This window comes from Trichosurus vulpecula, chromosome 1 (genome assembly GCF_011100635.1).
Source record: "Trichosurus vulpecula isolate mTriVul1 chromosome 1, mTriVul1.pri, whole genome shotgun sequence".
Taxonomy (NCBI): Eukaryota; Metazoa; Chordata; class Mammalia; order Diprotodontia; family Phalangeridae; genus Trichosurus; species Trichosurus vulpecula.
The window spans coordinates 438,393,836-438,413,024 of record NC_050573.1 but is presented as its reverse complement, the minus strand read 5'-3'; the positions used below and the strand labels follow the sequence as shown (position 1 = coordinate 438,413,024).

Genomic DNA, 19,189 nt, shown 5'->3' with positions numbered 1-19,189 from the left:
CTAATTTTTTAAAGAAAAAAAGGAGATTAATGGCACATCCATTCGGTATTTTCCTAAATTGTATGTGATATGCATACCTTTCTCTGAATTGACATAGTTGCTATATTCTGTAGAACAATGTACTGCACCTCCCTAGAAATAAAAGGAAGATTTTGACTAGGCATATTTTTCAATGACATGACACTAATTAATGGGATAAGTAAGAGAAATAAGAAATATGTTTAACATTTAAAGAGATATGCTTGCATATCCTACTAAAAAGCTTTTTAGGAAATCTCAAATTTTTAATGAAAAAATTTTTTACCGTTTGCCACCAAAAGAAAAAATCAAATTCAAAATATTAAGTAAACCAATTTGACATTAAGTGACATTTGAAAAAAGTCACACACTTCCAAACAAACTAGATTCATAGAGATTGGCAAATAAATAAGTTGTGGTATATCAATGTGATAAAATATTATTTGGGGGGCAGCTAGGTGGCACAGTGAGTACAGTACCCATCCTGGAGTCAGGAGGACCTGAGTTCAAATTTGACCTCAGACAACTTGACACACTTACTAGCTGTGTGACCTTGAGCAAATCACTTAACCGCAATTGCCCTGCCTTCCCCCTTCCAAAAAAAAAAATCATTGCAAAGTTAAAAAACAGTGAGTACTGAAGAATTCAGCAAACTATAGGAATGAGGAAAAAGTAAGCAAAGCCAAGAAAACAATATATACAATGACAAGAATAATATAAATGGAAAGAACAGAATAAAACTGGATGTTGTATAATTATAATAAACAAATTTGGCCCCTGGAGAACAGAAAATGTACTTCCCTCCTTTCACTAAAAGGTTTTCACTGAAAAAGGGTTATAAGCATAAAAGGTGCATATGCTGTGAGATATGACAGATCGGTTGTTTTTAGTGAACATTTTAAAAAATCTTTTTATATAGGAGGGCTCACTGGATAAGTGATGGGGGCAGAGGTATATTTAGAAATTAATGCAATGTAAAAGCAAAAGTCATCAATAAAACTTTTTTAAGTGTAAGAAGGGGTAAAAGAAAAATAATTTCCAGAATTATACACCTGAAAACTGTCCACAATTCTTTTTTTTAAAAATAATATGAGGTGCTAGATTTTTAAGCCTTTTCTGGTGGGAAAACAAAAAAATCAACATTTAACATTATTTTTGACAAACTTTTATGATTAGCAATTTCTATCTAAAGTCTCCTTTGTAATAACTAGATCCAAATTCACATAACAAATGAAAGACAAATGATAATTTCTTGAACGCAAGTTCTAACAAAACAGGAAAAAAGAAAAAAAAATGACCTACCTATTACTACGAAGTAAACGTACTAATGATTTCGAAATAATACCAGCTTCAGATTTTGGTGATAAGTGCCAATACAGCTGAGCAACTGCCATCACCACCTGAAAAAAGTGTTAAATGTCACTAATAACTCTTTTTAAAAATCCACATTAAACTGAATTGAGGTCTATATGCTCTATATGCTCTTCTAAATCTGCAAGAACAAACCTACAAGATGAAAATTACTAATCCAAAACCGCAGAACATACATCTAGGGCTCAACTAGAATTCTGAAGCCACTGCATGCAATGTCCTCATGTTACAGATAAGGAAACTCAGGTCCAGGGAGAATAGGGGACTTGCCAAGATCTCACAGGTAGTAAAAGGCTTTGAATCCATTTCCTATGATTTTAATTCCAGCACACTTTCCACTGCACCAGAAGTCCTATACTTGAGAAATGTTCTTTTAAAATTTAATGAAAGCATGAAAACAGACAATAAAGTAAATTACATTCTACACAATTATAATTGGAACTTAATGGTAACATGTGAGAAAAAAGTTCAAGTCTTGCTACTTTTGGCTTTGGAGGGAGAAAGAATAAAAGGTCATGATTAAAGAAGGATAAAGAATTGTAAAGGAGATTTGGAGGGTTTTAGAACTGAGGAATAGACTAGAGATTGATTTAGGGGGTGTAAACTCTGGGGTAACCTCAAAAAATGAAGACTGAGGAGGAAAAAGAGCAGAAGTAGAAGGAATCAAGGAAAAGGAATTGTGAAAAACAAGGCAAGCCACTCAGTCAGTAAGCATTTATTAAGCACCAAGTATCTGCTAAATATTATACTAGGGGATAGAAGTATAAAAATAAAAAAAATTAAATAATCCCTACTCTCAAAGTGCTCATAACAAGAAGCGGGAAAGATCTGTGGACATGGTACTGTATTGTTAATGGAAAGGGAAGATCTTTCTTGCCCACTGATAGGCCTGAGACCTGCTTGAGTCATATGGAAGCCCAAACAGGTGGAACAGAAATTTGGAGTGAGTTGGAGCTTGGGAAGAGAGAGAAGGCAAAGAGAACAGAGCAACAGAGTAAGTGAGAGAGGGAATGATTTTGCTTAAGGGAGTCTGTTTGTGGGAAGGGCCAAAGGAGGGAAGGCTTGGGGATGGCGGTGCCCCATGCATTGATAATGTGTATAGATTTCTTTGTTCCCACGATGGATTTGACTTTCTGGTGTTTGAAAAAATGTCTTGGTTTCATCTTCAACGAAGAGATCTGTTATATATTGCGATTCAAACCTAGGAATACTCCGGCATATTCATAGCAGCCGCTGTGGGTATCACATTGGCGATATAAGTATCAGCTTAATTCATGCTCTTATCATCTTTTGACTGATCAGTTCAACAAACTTCTGGTCTGTGTCTCATCTTTCTCAGTGCATCTTACACATTACTGCCAAAGTAATTTTCTATGGGAACGTAACAATCATTTGATTCCCCTACTTAACCAACTCCAGTGACTTTCAATTGCCTCTAGAATAAAACAGCTTCTGTTTAGTTTTTAAAGGACCAAACAACCTAATCCTACCTTTCTTTCCAGCCTCCCTCCCTTACGCTCTGAGATCCAGCCAAACAGGCCTCTTCTCTCTGTTCCTCACACAGGGCCCTCGACCTCCCAGGTCTCCATGCCTTTGTGCTGGCTAGCCCATATGCCTAAAAAGCATTCCCTCCTTACCTCTATATCACAGAGTCCCTTATTTTTCTTTAAGATGCAGCTCAACCACTGTCTCCTGAGTAAACCTTTCCTTGACTCCTCCAACTACTAGTACCATCCCTCCCAACCCACTTTGCATATGTTTATATTAACTTCATATTTATACTGCCTATGTATTTTTATATTTACTCAGTGTCTCCTCAATGAGAACATAAGTTCATTGAGAATAGGGACTGTTTCTTTCCTTTTTTAAAAAAATAATTTACTTATTTTTAGTTTTCAACATTTACTTCCATAAGATTTTGAATTTTATATTTTATCCCCTCCTTCTCCTCACCCCTCCTCAAGATGGCGTGCAATCTGATACAGACTCTACTTGTACATTCATAGTAAACATTTTCACATTAGCCATGACATAAAGAAAAATTAGAACTAATGGGAGTAATCATGAGAAAGAAGAAACAAAACAAAACGACAAAAGAAAAGGACAGCAAACAGTATGCTTCCATCTGCATTCAGGCTCCAAAGTTCTTTCTCTGGAGTTGTCTTAGATCCTTGCATTGCTGAGAAGAGCTGAGTCTATCAAAGTCAGTCATTACACAATGTGGCTGTTATTGTGTACAATGTTCTCCTGGCTCTGCTCATTTCACTCAGCATCAGTTCATGTAAGTCCTTCCAGGTTTTTCTGAAGTTTGCCTGCTCATCATTTCTTATAGCAAAACAGTATTCATATTACATTCATATAGCACAACTTATTCAGCCTGAGTGGGGGGATAATTCTTGTGAAGGTTTCTCAGAGAGAGAAAACATAAAGATTACTCTTTTTTATTTCTGGAGTAAGCAGGGGCAATGAGAGGGTGGAATGGACTTGGGATTTTAACCTTGTAGGAATGTGATTACCTAACTCTCAGGAATTCCAGGCCTGAGGCAATAGTTGTTCCTTCTCTTCTTCAAGAAGCCCCTCTTTCCTCATTCCTCCTCTTTACCTTAGCCTTATTATTGCCACATCAGCAGCTACTTACTATATAAGGAGATATGTTTTCAATTGCCTATACTCAATTTCCTGGTTCTTTGCCTAGCTTTTCCCACCTAGATTGTAAGCCTGCCTCCCAGCCAATGGAGAGGAGTGATAGTGGTGGGTGGGAGTTCTTTTGCAATAGGATATATGTTGGTGCTTTCCCTCTGTGAGTCGCCTCCTTCCCCTAGTCAGTCCTAGTGAAGGCAATGCTCTTTTCTTGCAAGAATTGAATAAAATACTTTCTGTTCCTCCTCAAGACACCTCTTTGTTTTATGAATTTTTATTTCATATTGGTAGGGGTCTTGTACCCCACACAAGCCATTCTCCAACTGATGGACATCCCCTCAATTCCCAGTTTTTGGTCACCACAAAAAGAGCTGCTATAAATACTTTTGTACATGTGGGTCCTTTTCCCATTTTTATGATCTCTTTGGGATACAGATCGAGAACTGGTATTGCTGGGTCAAAGCCCTTTGGACATAGTTCCAAATTGCTCTCCAGAATGGTTGGATCAGTTCACAACTCCCCCAACAATGCATTAGTGTTCCAATTTTCCCACATCTTCTCCCACATTTATTATTTTCCTGTTTTGCCACGTTAGCCAATCTGATAGGTGTGATGTGTTAACTCAGAGTTGTTTTGATTTGCATTTCTCCAATTAATAGTGATTTAGAGCATTTTTTCATGTGACTATAGATAGCTTTAATTTCTTCCTCTGAAAACTGCCTGTTCAAATCCTTTGACCATTTATCAATTGGGGAATGATTTGTATTCTTATAAATTCAACTCAGTTCTCTATATATTTTAGAAATTAGGCTTTTATCATCAGAGACACTGGTTGTAAAAATGTTTCCCGGCTTTCTGCTTCCCTTCTAATCTTGGCTGTATTGGCTTTGTTTGTGCAAAAATTTTTCAATTTAATGTAATCGAAATCATCCATTTTGCATTCCATCATGTTCTCTATCTCTTCTTTGGTCATGAATTCTTCCCTCCTCCATAGATCTGACAATTAACTATTCCTTGCTCTCCCAGTCTGCTTATAGTATCAGCCTTCATATCTAAATCATGTGCCCATTGTGACTTTAACCTTGGTACAAGGTGTCGGATGTCGGTCTATGCCTAGTTTCTGCCACACTATTAACTGTTTCATTCTCTGTACTTGAATCCCAGGGCCAGGACACAGCAGGTGTCTAATAAGTACTCAATGATTCAAGTGTGGAGGAAACAAGCAACAACAACTGAGCAACACAAGGACATGGTAAAAATCCAGGAGTTTGCCATTTCACCAGAAGGACTGTGGCCGTGGAATTCTGTTATCATCCAAGCACTTTGAACATCCATGTACCCTACCAACAACTGTCAGCAAGAGGGAAGTGGGCCCGAAGGTCAGGGAGAAGGAGGGACTTGGGTTACCTGTGCTTCAGGTAGGGATGGGAGATAGCTGAAATAGGCAGGAGAGAGAAGCAACATTCAGCCAGGAGGGGACATCCAACAGCTGATAAGGACAGGGCAAGAGAGAAAGAGGGATCTGTGGCTACGGTTCCTGTAAAGTCTTTTGGCTGCAAGATACAATCGGGAGGGCAATGAAAAGGCTGTGCTGGGTGAAGAAAAGGATTTTTTTTTAAAGTGCTTCAAAGGGAAAAAGAAAAAAAAAAGGGATGTGAAAAAGCAATGGGGAGTCCAAACCTGTGTCAAGAAGTACCAAACTAAAGAATGTGGCATGGGGAGAAAGGCAAGAAAGAACACAACACATTAGAGGTGAATAAGAGATGTGGCTCTTTCTGAAGATAAAAGCATTTGAAAAGGAAACCATTCTGGTGAGAGATCAAGGAAAGAGCTATTGTGTAAAAGATAATCCAATAAAGGATTGGAGGAAGAAGACATGAGTAGTGTGAATTGGTCACAATGCCAAGGGATAATGAAACATCTATTTGTTGATTCAATAACTATGGTAAAATTAATAATAATGAAAATAATAATCGTTATTGACTCAACTACAATAAAATTAACAATTATTATTACAATAGTTATTAATTTTATTGTAGTTACTGAGACAACTTTTGGAGTCAACATATTTATAATAACATTATTTATCATTTTCCAAAAAAATTTAATATTCAATTTATTTTACTTTTTACTTATGGAATAAAGCAAACATTTCCATAACATAGTATAATAAAAAGGATTGCAATGAAACTGCAAATTTATTATGTACAATTTGCTATTTTAAATATGTAATAAAGTAATGTTTTTTCCCCCTTTTTTTCCTCCTTCTTTTCCTTCCTCCTCCCAGAGATGGTTACCATTAGACACAAGTATTGTGTATATGTGCTTGTATAAATGTATATGTATGTATGTATGTGTATATATTGTACATATATACACATACATATATATATGAAATCACTGTATATATACTTCTATTCATCAGTTCTTTCTATCAATACAGATGAAGTCTTCCTTCATATGTCCTTTGTAATTAATTTGGATATTTATAATAGTCAAAATGACTTAGTCACTCAAAGTTGCTCTTAAAACAACATTGCTGTTACTGTACACATACAGCATTTTCTTCATTCTGCTCATTTTGCTCTTCATTATTTCATGCAAGACTATCCATGTTTTTCCAAGATGATTGAGCCTATCATTTCTTATAGCACAGTAGTATTCCATCATATACCACAATTTGTTCAGCCATTCCCCAACTGACAGGTATCCCCACAATTCTTCGTCACCACAAAGAGAGCTGCTATAAATATTTTATAACATATAGGTTCTTTTCCTTTCTCCCTAATTATCTTTGGAAACAAACCTACGAGTGGTATTATGGGTTAAAGGGTACAGGCAGTTTAAAAACTCTTTGGGCATAATTCCAGATTGCTCTCCAAAATGGTTGGATCAATTCACAATTCCACCAACAATAAACTAGTGTCCCTATTAGTCCACATCCCCTCCAACATTTGTCTCTTACCCCTTCGATCATTTTAGCCAATGTGATAAGTGTAAAACGATATCTCAAAGTTATTTCATCATTATTTCTTAATAGCATTGCAAAGTAATTTGAAAATATCTCATTTAATCCTCAAAACAACACTGAGAAGTGGGTGCTATTATCCCCATTTCAAAACAAACAAAAGTTAAATTACTTGCTTAGAGTCATACAGTTAGGAAGAGTCTGAGGTTAGATTTTAATTCAGGTCTTCCTTATTCCAGGTTTAGTGCTCTATCCATTGTGTCACCTCCCAACTTCCAATTCTTTCTAAACCAGGCATATGCATCCAGAATATTACAAAAACCCCTAAGACATGTCCAACCTAGTGACTACGACTTCCAGAGATTCACATGGGCACCAATGAACCAGTGATACTACCAGAAGAAATCTAGAATGAATGACAGAAGATTACAGAGCCTTAATAAAGAAACTGAAGAGAAAAAGAGTACACTGCTAATAATCTAAGAAAAGGGAATCTAAAAGCAAGATATGGGAAGTGAACAGCTTGGTTAGGAAGATTATTTGGGGGGGAGGGAGAGAACACAGCATAAAAAGTAAGCAGAAAAAAAGCTTAATTTGAGAAACACATTACAGGAATAGAGGAAAAAGGCATGATATAATTATTACTGGGCATTTTAGTTACACAGACATCTGGTGGGGTTCACACTCGCTGATATAAGAAGAGGCACTGATGATTTCCTTACTTGCCTTCATGATCCATTTCGAACGGAGAACTGTATTCTGAATAAGATTCTTATTAACACGGAGAAAAAACATAAAACACACATGGGGTAGAAACTTCAGGAGAAACTGACCACTCGATCTTTGAGTTTCTTATAGAAAAGACAGAAATACTCTAAAAGATACCTTAGCTTTTGGGTAACAAACTCTCAAACAATTCATAAAAAGGATAGTTTTCATGAAAAAAAAAATTCAGTATGTGAAATCATGCCAGAAGGAATGAGAATCTCTCAAGAATAAATGTTGAAGTTTTTTTTTAATTGCAATAAGGAAGAAAAAGGGGGACTTGTCTAAAAAAACAATGAAGATATATAGGGAATTCATCACCAAATGCAGGGTTTCTCTCCCCACCCCCCACCATGGGGGAGCATTTACATTACACTTCATTTCTTTCATTCAATTGTATTTTCAGTTCCAGATTCTTTTCCTCTCTTTCCCGCACATCAATCCATCAAGAAGGCAAGAAACAGCAAAATCCATAAAAATATGAAGTCGTTCAAAATAAATTTCCACACTAGACAAGTTCAGGGGGTGGGGGTGTAAGAAAAAGAGAAAATATATATACACGCACACACACACACACACACACACGCACGCACGCACGCACGTGTGTGTGTGTGTGTGTGTGTGTGTGTGTGTGTGTGTGTGTAGAATCCAAATTGTATGCTGCATCCATCTGTTTTCCATCTGGAGGTGGAGAGTATTTTTCATTGAGTCATTTGGAAATGAGATAGGTCATTGCGCTGATGAGTTACTAAGTGTTTTACAACTGATTACCTTTACAATATTGCTGTTAATGGTTAATTATTCACCTGATTTTCCTCGCTTCACTTTGAATCAGTTCATATAAATCTTTGCAAATTTTTCTGAATCCATCTCCTTCATCATTTCTTATATCACAATAGTATTCTATCACATTCATTCATTATACTTTGTTCATCCACTTCCCAATTTATGGGTATCCCCTCAGTTTCTAATTCTTTGCCTTGACGGAAAGAGCTGATGTAAACGTTTTTATACACATGGGGTCTTTTTCCTTTGTCTTTGATCTCCTTGGGGAGACCAAGTAGCAGTATTGCTGGGCTGAAGAGTATGCACTTAGAACAGCCTTTTTGGCTTTAGCTCCACATACCAGAATGGTTGGACCCGTTCACAGCTCTACCAACAGTGTATTAATATATCTGTTTTCCCACAGCCCATCAACTTGTCATGTTCCTTTTTTGCCATCTTCTTCAATCTGATGGTATAAGGTAGTACCTCAAAGTTTTTTTAAATTTGCATTTCTCTAATTATTACTAGTAGGCAGCTAGGTAGATCAGTGGATAGAGTTCTAGGACTAGATTCAGGAAGATCTGAATTCAATTCCAGCCTCAGTCACTTACCAGCTGTGTGACCCTGGGGAAATCACTTAACCTCCATTTGAATTGTTGTTGGTCTTTCATTTTCAAAGATGACCAATGACACTAAGGGGGTGATATCTTGACTTGCCTGTGAACTGCATTTAAGTGAGGCAGAGTTGCACGAAGTCATCAGCCTCACTCTCTCTTCCAGAGTTACTGAAGTTCAGTGGTAAGACAAAAGTAAAGATGACTAGAGGTGGCCCGGAACGCAGTGGATGACCTTGGCCTCTTCAGTGTATTATCAAACACTAAGTTCCTCATAGCACCTGCTTCAGATGCCTTCATGGCCATTGGAAGAAACTGTTCTTATCTACCCATTCCACCACGGGAAGTCTTCACATGCTTGAAGCAGACATCCCTCTAACTCACCAATGGTTTGAGGCCTGGTCAGTTATCCTCAACCTAGTTTGGCCCATCTGCTGAGACAGTTTTACTAGAGTGTGTTGTTGTACATGTTTCAGCTTCCTGGAGGCACAGGTGAGTGTTGGTGGTAGGTGAACACCAAAGACAGCTGAGCTTCCCTGAAAAAGGGTTTGGAAAGCCCTCACACAAGTGGTACCAGTCCTCCTTGAACACCCCATAGACTTGTTAGAATTAATCTACTGGAGAAAGAAATGGCAAAGCACTCCAAAACTTTGTCAAGAAAACCCAATGGACGGTATGGTCTGTGAGGTCACGAAGAGTCAAACAAAAGTAAACAACAATTGTTACTATTTAGTACATTTCTTCACATGACTATTGACAATTTTGATTTCTTCCTTTGAAAAATGTCTATTCATATCCCATGATCATTCATCAATTAGGAAATAGCTCTTGTTCTATAAATTTGGCTCACTTCCCTATATGTTTTAAAAATCTGACCTTTGTCAAAGAAATTTGCTACAAAGATTTCCCATTTCCCAGCTTTTCTTCTAATTCTAGCTTCACTGGTTTTGTTTGTACAAAAATTTTTTAACTTTATGTAATCAAAATAATCCATTTTCCCTCCATGAACCTACCCTTTATTTTTTTTTTTTTGGTCATGAACTTTTCACCTAATAAATAGCAGTGACAGGTAATTTTTTTCCATGCTCCACAAATTTGCTTCTATCACCCTTTTCATCAAAATCATGTACCCAATTTTGAGATTCTCTTCATATAAAGTGTGAGATAGTGGTCTACTCCCACTTTTACATCAGATTATTTTCCATTTTTCCAAAGAGTTTTTGTCAAATAGTGAGTTCTTATGCTAATAGCCAGGATCTTTGGATTTAAGTTAACTGTGCTCATTTATTTCTATACACTATATGCCTAATCTTTTCTATTAATCAATCACTGTTTCTTTTTTTTTTTTTGAAGGGGGGAAGGCAGGGCAATTGGGGTTAAGTGACTTGCCCAAGGTCACACAGATAGTATGTCAAGTGTCTAAGGCCAAATTTGAACTCAGGTCTTCTTGACTCCAGGGCCAGTGCTCTACTCAGTGTGCCACCTAGCTGCCCCAATCACTCTATTTCTTATCCAGTACCAAACCATTTTGATGATTACAGCTTTGTAGTATAGTTAGATACCTGGTAATGCTAGGTCCCATTCCTTGCCTTTTTTTTTTTCATTTTTTCCTTGATATACTAAGTAATTCTTTGTCAGTTGGTTGGCATGATACTGAATAAATTAATTTAGGTAGTACTGTCACTTTAATTATATTGGATCAGCCTACCCATGAGGAATTAATATTTCACCAATTATTTAGATGTCTTTATTTATGTGAAGAGTGTTTTGTAATTGAGTTTATATAGTTTCCTGTGTGTCTTTGCATGTAGATTCCCAAGTACTTTATATCATCTGTAGATATCTGAAATTGAATTTCTCTTTCTACCTCTTCCTGCTGGGTTTTGTTGGTTATATAAAGAAATGCTGATTGATTACGTGTGGGTTTATTTTGTACCCTGCAACTATGTTAAAGATGTTAATTGTTTTGACTAATTTTTAATTGACTCTCTGGGGGACTTAAGTATACCCATATCACCTGCATAAAGTGATACTTTTGTTTCCTTATTGCCTATGCTTATTCTTTCAATTTCTTTTTCTTATCTTGTTGCATTTTACCTGGTATTTCTAGGAAAATACTGAATAATAAATATGATAACGGACATCCTTACTTCACCCTTGATCCTACTGGAAAGACTTCTAGTTTATTCCCATTACAAATAAGGCCTGTTCTTTGTTTTAGATAGACACTACTTATTAGAGAAGCATCTTTTTTGCCTATGCATTCTAGTGATTTTAACTGTATTTTGTCAAGAGCTTTTTCTGTATCTATGAAATAATCATGTTTTATTATTTTTGTTACTGACATGGTCAATTATGCTTAAAGTTTTAATAATATAGAACTAGCTCTGCAATCTTTGTATAATCCAAGACTGGTAACAGTGTATGACCTTTGTAATGTATTATAAACTTGCTACTATCTTAATATTTTTTCATCTATATTCATTAGGGAAATTGGTCTAAAGATTTCTTTCCCTATTTTACCTCTCAAGAACATATTTGTGTCATGGAAGGAATTCAGTAGGACTACTTTACCTATTTTTTTCAAATAGTCTATGTAGTATTGGAATTAACTGTTTGGTTTTTTTTTTTTAATATTTGGCAGAATTGTGAATCCATCTGGTGTTGGGGTTTTTTTGCTTAGCAAGTTCATTTATAGCTTTAAAAATTTTTTTTTCTAAGTTACTATAACTTAAATACAGTTATCCCTTCCACATCACAATTTTCCCCATAACAGTTTTAATATATCATGGGGGCAGCATAAGAAATTAAATGTGAATTTTTTAGAAGTTTTGTGGAAGCCATGGATTACATATGAGGGCCAGAAGATGACACAGAAAAAGTTTTAAAACTCAGAAATGAATGAAATATACACATAGTATTTTTCCTTAAAACAGAACTACCTATAGCCTATAACCAAATACTTAACCAAAATTTTACAATAAGGTTCTGTAAACATCCCATAAAAGAAAAAGAAAAAAAAATTTAGATTTCTTCCCTGGTACCAAGGGAGGGACAAAAAAATTTTACAGAGATTTTCCAGATCACAGGATGCCATACCCCTAACGCCTGCAATGCAGAAGGGATAACTGTATCCTATTTCCTTTTCTGCTAATCTGGGCAATTCAAATTTTTTACAGATATTCATCTATTTCATTTGGATTGTCAGTTTTATTGACATGTAGTTGAACAGTTTTTTCTTTCATCATCGCTGGTGATGAATAAAACATTTCTGATACTAGTAATGTGATTTCCTCATTTCCTTAATCAAAATAACCAGTGGTTTATTTATTTTATTGATTTTCACACACACACAGTTTTATTTATTAGTTCAAAGGCTTTTTTATTTCAATTTTATTTATCTCTCTTTTAATTTTTAGGATTTCTATATTGGTGTTTAATTGGGGGGGGGGGGAGGGTTAATTTGTTGGGTGATTTTTTGTTTGTTTTCATTTCTATGACCAATTCACAGATCTGCTCCTTCTCTCTTTTATTGATGTAAACATTTAAAGATGTAATTTTTCCTAAAAGTAATGCTTTGACTACATCCCACACATTTTGGTATTTTATCTCATTGCTGTCATTCTTTTTAATGAAATTATTAATTCTATAATTTGTTCTTTAATCTATTCATTCTTTAGGATTATTTAGTTCCCAGTTAATTTTTAATCTCTGCTTCCAAAGCCCTTTATTGAAGATTTTTATGTTCTGAAAATAACACATGTAATATTTCTGCTTTTCTGTATTTGGGGGGGGATTTTTATGCCCTCGTATATAATCAGTTTTTGTAAATATGCCATGTATATGCAACTGGGAAATAAGATATACAGGCAATGGGGTACAGAAATCTATCTTACCCTACAAGAAAGTAAGGGGAAAGAGGATGGGGGGGCAGGAAATAGGGTGATAGAAGGGAGGGCATAATGGGGAACGGGGAAATCAGAATACATGTCATCTTGAGGTGGCGGGGAGGGTAGAGATGGAGAGAAAATTTGTGACTCAAAATCTTGTGGAAATGAAAGTTGAAAACTAAAAATAAATTTTAAAAATTTAAAAATTAAAAAAAGATGCCATGTATAGCTGTTCCTATTCCATTTTCTCCTGAGGTCTAACATATATAATTTTTAAAACATTCTATGAATCTCTTTAACTTCTTCCTTATTTTATGGTTGTCTGAGAGGGGTAACTTGAGGTCCCAAACTTTTGTTGTTTTACTGTTTCCACCTGTACCTCACTTAACTTTTCCTCTAAGAGTCTGGATGCTATACAGTCTGGTGCATGTACTTTGAGTACTAACATTTATTCATTGCCTATGATACCTTTTAGCAAAATATAGTTTTCCTGATCATCGATTCGAATTAGGTCTATTTTTGCTTTTGCTTTGTCTGAGATCATTATCGCTATTCCTGCCTTTTTTACTTCAGCTGAAACAACAGATTCTTTCCAGGCCCTTATTTTAACTCTATATAATTCTGTTTCAAATGTGTTTCTTGTAAACAACATATTGTTGGATTTTGATTTTTAATCAATTCTGCGAACCTCTTCTATTTTACGGGTGAGTTCCCATTCTCATTCACAGTTAGGGTTGCTTTCACTTGATCAGTTCTAATTTTTAAGGAGTTATATTTCTATTATTTTGTTCCTCTTTTACCATTTGGCTGATTCTGATTTTTAAAGACTTATTTTCTGTGGTATTTTTGTGCCTCTTTTATTAAGGTATTAATTTATTAAGGTATTAATTCACTTTATATAATTTTCTTGAATAGCCCTCATTTCTTTTCCCAATTTTTCCTCTACCACTCATTTAATTTAAAAAAAAATTTTTTTTTGCTCTTTTTTTTAAATCACTTAAACTCTTCTGGAAATTCTTACTGGACTTTTTGTCCAATAGGCATTTTTCTTTGAGGATTTTGTTTGTAAATGTTTTCAAGTCTTCTCTCTGTGTGTATATATTATCTTCTCTGCTACCTTAGTAGTTTTTTATGGACAGATTCTTTTTTTGTTGTTTGCTCATTTTTCTAGCCTACTTCTTGAATTTGTACTTTATTTTCGTGATATTTCTATTCATATCTAGGTGGTGGATGTCTGGCCTGAGCTTCTATCTGTTATGTTCTTCTGCTGCTTTAACAGATCAGTCTGGGAGTTGGGGAGTTTTCAGTGCTTCCAACACGTGATCCATGAAGAAGTCTGTTACACTATCCTTTGGGTTTGCATTCTGAAAATTCCTGACCCAATTCTGTTGGCTTGCAGTGGTTCAGTTTCCATAAAATGCTGCCGGACTTAATCACAGCATACATAGCTCAGCGGCAGGTTCTGCAGTTCAAAGTGAATGAACTGCTGACTCCCTCTTGGTTTTGATCTCCTGCCCTGACTTATTCAACTAAAGACTTATATGCAGAACTAAAGGTTAGAACTGAGTGTCCAGTCTGTTCTTGGGCTTAAAAGCACACAGCTGTTTTTTCCTGGAAGCTGTCCCTTCCTCCTCACACAGGTAGGATCCCTGCTCTCTTGCATCTGCAACCACTCCTCCCCATCCTGGAACTATGACCCAGAACAGGATATTGGAGGACAGAGTTGCCAGATGTCACCTGGTCTTGCTCCCAGTGCCAGTACAAGGGCCCCCGGGGATCTCTCTCTGTCCATGTATTCAGTCCTCTTACCACCCCTGGTTGTGGGGCTGCTCCCCAGTGCTGCCACAGCCACATCCCACTGCTGCTTCCACCTACTGCTACAATTGGTGCTATACAATTTGCCAGCCACAACCTCGGCGTGCTCAGACCTCTCTGTCTTCCCTGAGCTGTAAAAGTGACTCACTATAAGTTTTTCTTGGCTTTTTCAATTAGAATTCAATCTTGTGCAATGAGATAACATACCAAAATGTGTGGGATGTAGTCAAAGCATTACTTTTAGGAAAAATTACATCTTTAAATGTTTACATCAATAAAGGAGAGAAGGAGCAGATCTGTGAATTGGTCATAGAAATGAAAACAAACAAAAAATCACCCAACAAGAATTGGATCTTGTGTCCATGTAATTATGGAGGAAATTATGAAGAAACTAAGGCAAAACTGCTACCTATCACTTCACCATGTTGACTCTGCCTGTCTAGTTGCTCTACTGTAGATTTTTAAGATATATCTAGAAGATGAAGGGAGGGAGACAAAAAAGGATGAATAAAAAACATAGCATGGTCATAGTAGAGCCATGTCAGGAATAATATAGCTCAGAATGAGCAACAGCAAGTTTAAAAAAAAAGCTAAGGGAACAAAAATGAACTGTTGTCTTTACTTAAGAGGAAAAGATCAAGTAAAGGATTGGACCCAAAGGATTTGGGTACATGGGACAATAATATCCAATAAAAGGGAGGGGATAGAACTGCTTTTTTTTATTTTGTTCCTGTTTTCTCTGCAAATGAGATAAGACAAATATGATTAACAGGGAACAATATGATAACAATGTGAGTAAAGATATAATAAAAGAGCATCTGATTGTCCTGGATGGGTTCAGATCTCAATGCCCAGATGAACAAATCATATCAGACAAACTTTAATTCCTTTAACTAAAAGTGTTATTACTTGGGTAGATCAAAGGACAGCTGTAGAAATAGTTTATCTAGATTTTAGCAAAGTATTTGAGAACATAACTGTCCACTATGTGCCAAGCATTTTTAAGATACTGTTTTATCTTATCCTCACAATAACCTTGAGAGGTAGGTGCTATTATTATCATCCTCATTTTACAACTGAGGAAACTGAGCTACATAGAGATTATGTGACTTGCCCAGGATCACACAATTAAGTAGTGTCTTTTGACCTCAGGCCTTTTCGATCCCAGGCCCAACACTCTATTATGTGCCACCTCGTTGCTTCAAAAGGCAAAAGGTAAATGTAGATGAATTCGGGTCTAGTTAAAGGGCCAAACCCAAAGAATGGTCTTTAATATCAATTTTGAAAGAGGTTTTTACCATCCAAAAAAAGGGAAAAGGACCTATTTGTACAAAAACATTTACAGCAGCTCTTTTTGTAGTGTGCTAAGAATGAGAAATTGAAAGGATGCCTATAAATTGGGAGACGGCTAAACAAGCTGTGGCATATAATTGTAATGGAATATTATTGTGCTGGAAGAAATGACAAGCAGGATGATTTCAGAAAAATCTAGAAAGACTTGCATGAACTGATGCACAGTGAAGTGAACAGAACCAGGAGAATGTTGTACATAGTAACAGCTATATTGTATGATGAAGAATTGTAAATGATTCAGACAATCCCAAAAGACCAATGATGAAGCATACTACCCACCTCCAGAGAAAGTACTGATATTTTTTGGATACAGACTGAAGTATGTTATTTTTCACTTTCTTTCATTTTTTTCCTTTTATTCAAGTCTTCTTGTACAAAATGACTAATATGGAAATGTTTTCTATAACTGCACATGTATAACCTATATCTTATTGCTTACCATCTCAGGGAAGAGGGTGGGAGGGACAAAATTTGGAACTCAAAACTTTAAATAAAAACGCTTAAAAATGGAAGGAAAGGGGGCAGCTAGGTGGCGCAGTGAGTAGAGCACCGGCCCTGGAGTCAGGAGGATCTGAGTTCAAATCCGGCCTCAGACACTTGACACTTGTTCTAGCTGTGTGACCTTGGGCAAGTCACTTAACCCCAATTGCCCTGCCAAAAAAAAAAAAGGGCAAAAAAAAATTGAAGGAAAAAAGAAGTCTTATCCTAGAGATAAGGACTCATCCTAGAGATCTATCCTTGGCTCTGTCCTTTTAAATCTTTTTATCAAGCAACTAGATAAAGACATCAGTGGCAAACTTTTCAATTTTGTAGACGACACAAAGCTGAGAAGGATAACTAACATAAAAGTGTAAGTTTTTCAGACAAGTATATTAGGTTAAATGAAATAAGATTAAATTTAATAGGAATAAACACAAAGTCCAACACTTAGACTTTAAAAATAAATTTTATAAGTAAAAGAAGAAGGACTGGTTAGGGAGCAGTTTACCTGAAAGAGAATAAGAATACGTAGACTAGAAGCTCACTGTGACAACAGTTTGATTAAGCCAAGAAAGCTAATGCAATCTCTGGCTACAAGGTACTCAGGAATAAGATGATCATCCTAATGTACTTGGTCCCGGTCATGTTGCATCTGCCAGTTCAGGGTGTTACAATAACACTAAATGTTATGTGCCAGAATATTAGACTTAACAGGAGAATATAATAAAGGTCCCTTCAAATGTTTAAAAGGGTGTCACAAACACAAAGTAATATGGAACAGGAAAGGAACACTGACAAATGGAGATAGAAAAGGACTGGAAGGTAAGAACTTGTATGAGAGGCAGCACTTCAGTTGAAATCTGAAAGAAGTTCAAGATTCCGAAAGGCAAGGAGAGAGTACATTCCAGACATGGGAGACAACCTGCACAAATGCATGAAGACAGGAGATGGAATGTTGTATTACTTATTTTGTATGTTTATTTACTTATTACTCTAACTGCTGGATCCTTCCAAACACCACAGAATGTAACCTCTTTGAGGACAGCAATTGTTTCACTTTTTTCCTTTGAATTTTCAGCACTTAGCATAATGCCTGACACGTAAATATTGCTGAATGAATAAATGAAAAATCAAATCTATTTTTAGGATGCCTATTTAAATACCTGAAGACACTTATTTTTATCTCCTATTAAGTCTAATACTCTTCTTTACTTTAGTAACACTTCAGACATTATCGTGACTCATATAAGTGATTAATGAGAAATTGTAAGATTATGTTGTATTAGGACTTCAGGGTTATTATCATAAGAAAAATGCTTTGCAAACCTCAAGACACCAGATAATGGGAACTTACTGCTACAAAGTTTATGTTTACACAGTTATCACAAGAATTCTAAGCTCCCAATCTAACACCCACCCCCCACAAAAAAATCAGAAGAAATGAAATGCTAAAGAAACAATCACATCAGCATTTCAAAGTTCTCTACTTTAGGCCCTTAAGAAAAGTGAGACTTAGTGACTAAGAAGATAATATGATTTAAAAGTAGGTGTACATGGTTAAAACAAAGAATCTATTTTCTTAAGAAGTTTATCTTGGTGTATGCTCAACTTCTTTTAGAAAACCAACAAAGAAAATAATTTAAGTTCATCACTGATATTTTCTACAGACACCAGTTTTATCAAAAATTATACTATCCATCCTTGGTATGGCTTTATTTCTGAAGGTAAAGCATAGCAACAAAAAAGCTTGATAAAAAAGTTATTTTGGTAATTTTCCTCAAAAAAAAAGTCCCTGAATTTGTAATTAACTAACGTTAGTACCACTGTTCAACTCAGACACATATCTCCACTCTCTTAAGAACTGATCAACTGTGTTTCTAGGATTGTCCTTTTGAATGTTTAGGTGTTTGTTGGGAAGTATCTGTCACATTAAAATAAAAGTTATCAGCAATATTTTTTGTTCAAGAAAAGATACTTTCATGCCACCTTCATTTAGTTTATATCACTGAACAAAAATATATGCCACTAATACAAATACATAAAGAAAACATTTTTTAAAATTAGCATATTAGCCTTATACTTCATGAAGCACCTGGCCTTTTTTGTTTTTAAAGACTCTTTGGGTACGTTAAAGATATAAAAGGAATAAAACATTTAACATACCGCAGCATTCCTACTCTGTAGCAAAGGCTTTGTATTTCTAATGAGCAGTCGATGGTCCGGATCCATAGCATAAGATACTTTAATTTTGTCTTTTTTTTCTTTTTGTTCTTCATCTGATTCATAGAAATTCTTTTCACTGTTCTCTTCTAGGTTGTCATCCTGCAAATAAAAATAAAAAATCCAGCTCCATGAGTAAGTTCAGTTCCTAAAGATCGAAATAGGAAGCATGGAAACTATTGTTCAAAGGACACAAAGAAGCAGTGACCAAACTTCTTGGTCCCCACGGTTACTTCCAGACCATTTCTTGACCACAGACCCTCAGTAATCTTTCCTTTTTTGAGGTTGAT

The 19,189-nt window shown here is 35.8% G+C and overlaps 1 protein-coding gene across 5 annotated transcripts in view; it reads right to left on the bottom strand.

Annotated features, from left to right (window-relative positions):
• The window catches only part of AP3B1 (adaptor related protein complex 3 subunit beta 1), a 351,843-nt gene that overhangs the window by 184,813 nt on the left and 147,841 nt on the right, over positions 1-19,189 (bottom strand). For all 5 annotated transcript variants that reach the window (XR_005010651.1, XR_005010652.1, XR_005010653.1 and 2 more), the window contains exons 8-10: positions 18,843-19,001; positions 1,321-1,418; positions 78-132 (exon numbers count right to left, since the gene is read on the bottom strand). Coding sequence is in view for 2 of the 5 variants with exons in the window: in XM_036762900.1 (XP_036618795.1) it covers positions 78-132; positions 1,321-1,418; positions 18,843-19,001 (312 nt within the window). In the remaining 3 variants the exon portion in view is untranslated. The remainder of the gene's footprint in view (positions 1-77; positions 133-1,320; positions 1,419-18,842; positions 19,002-19,189) is intronic.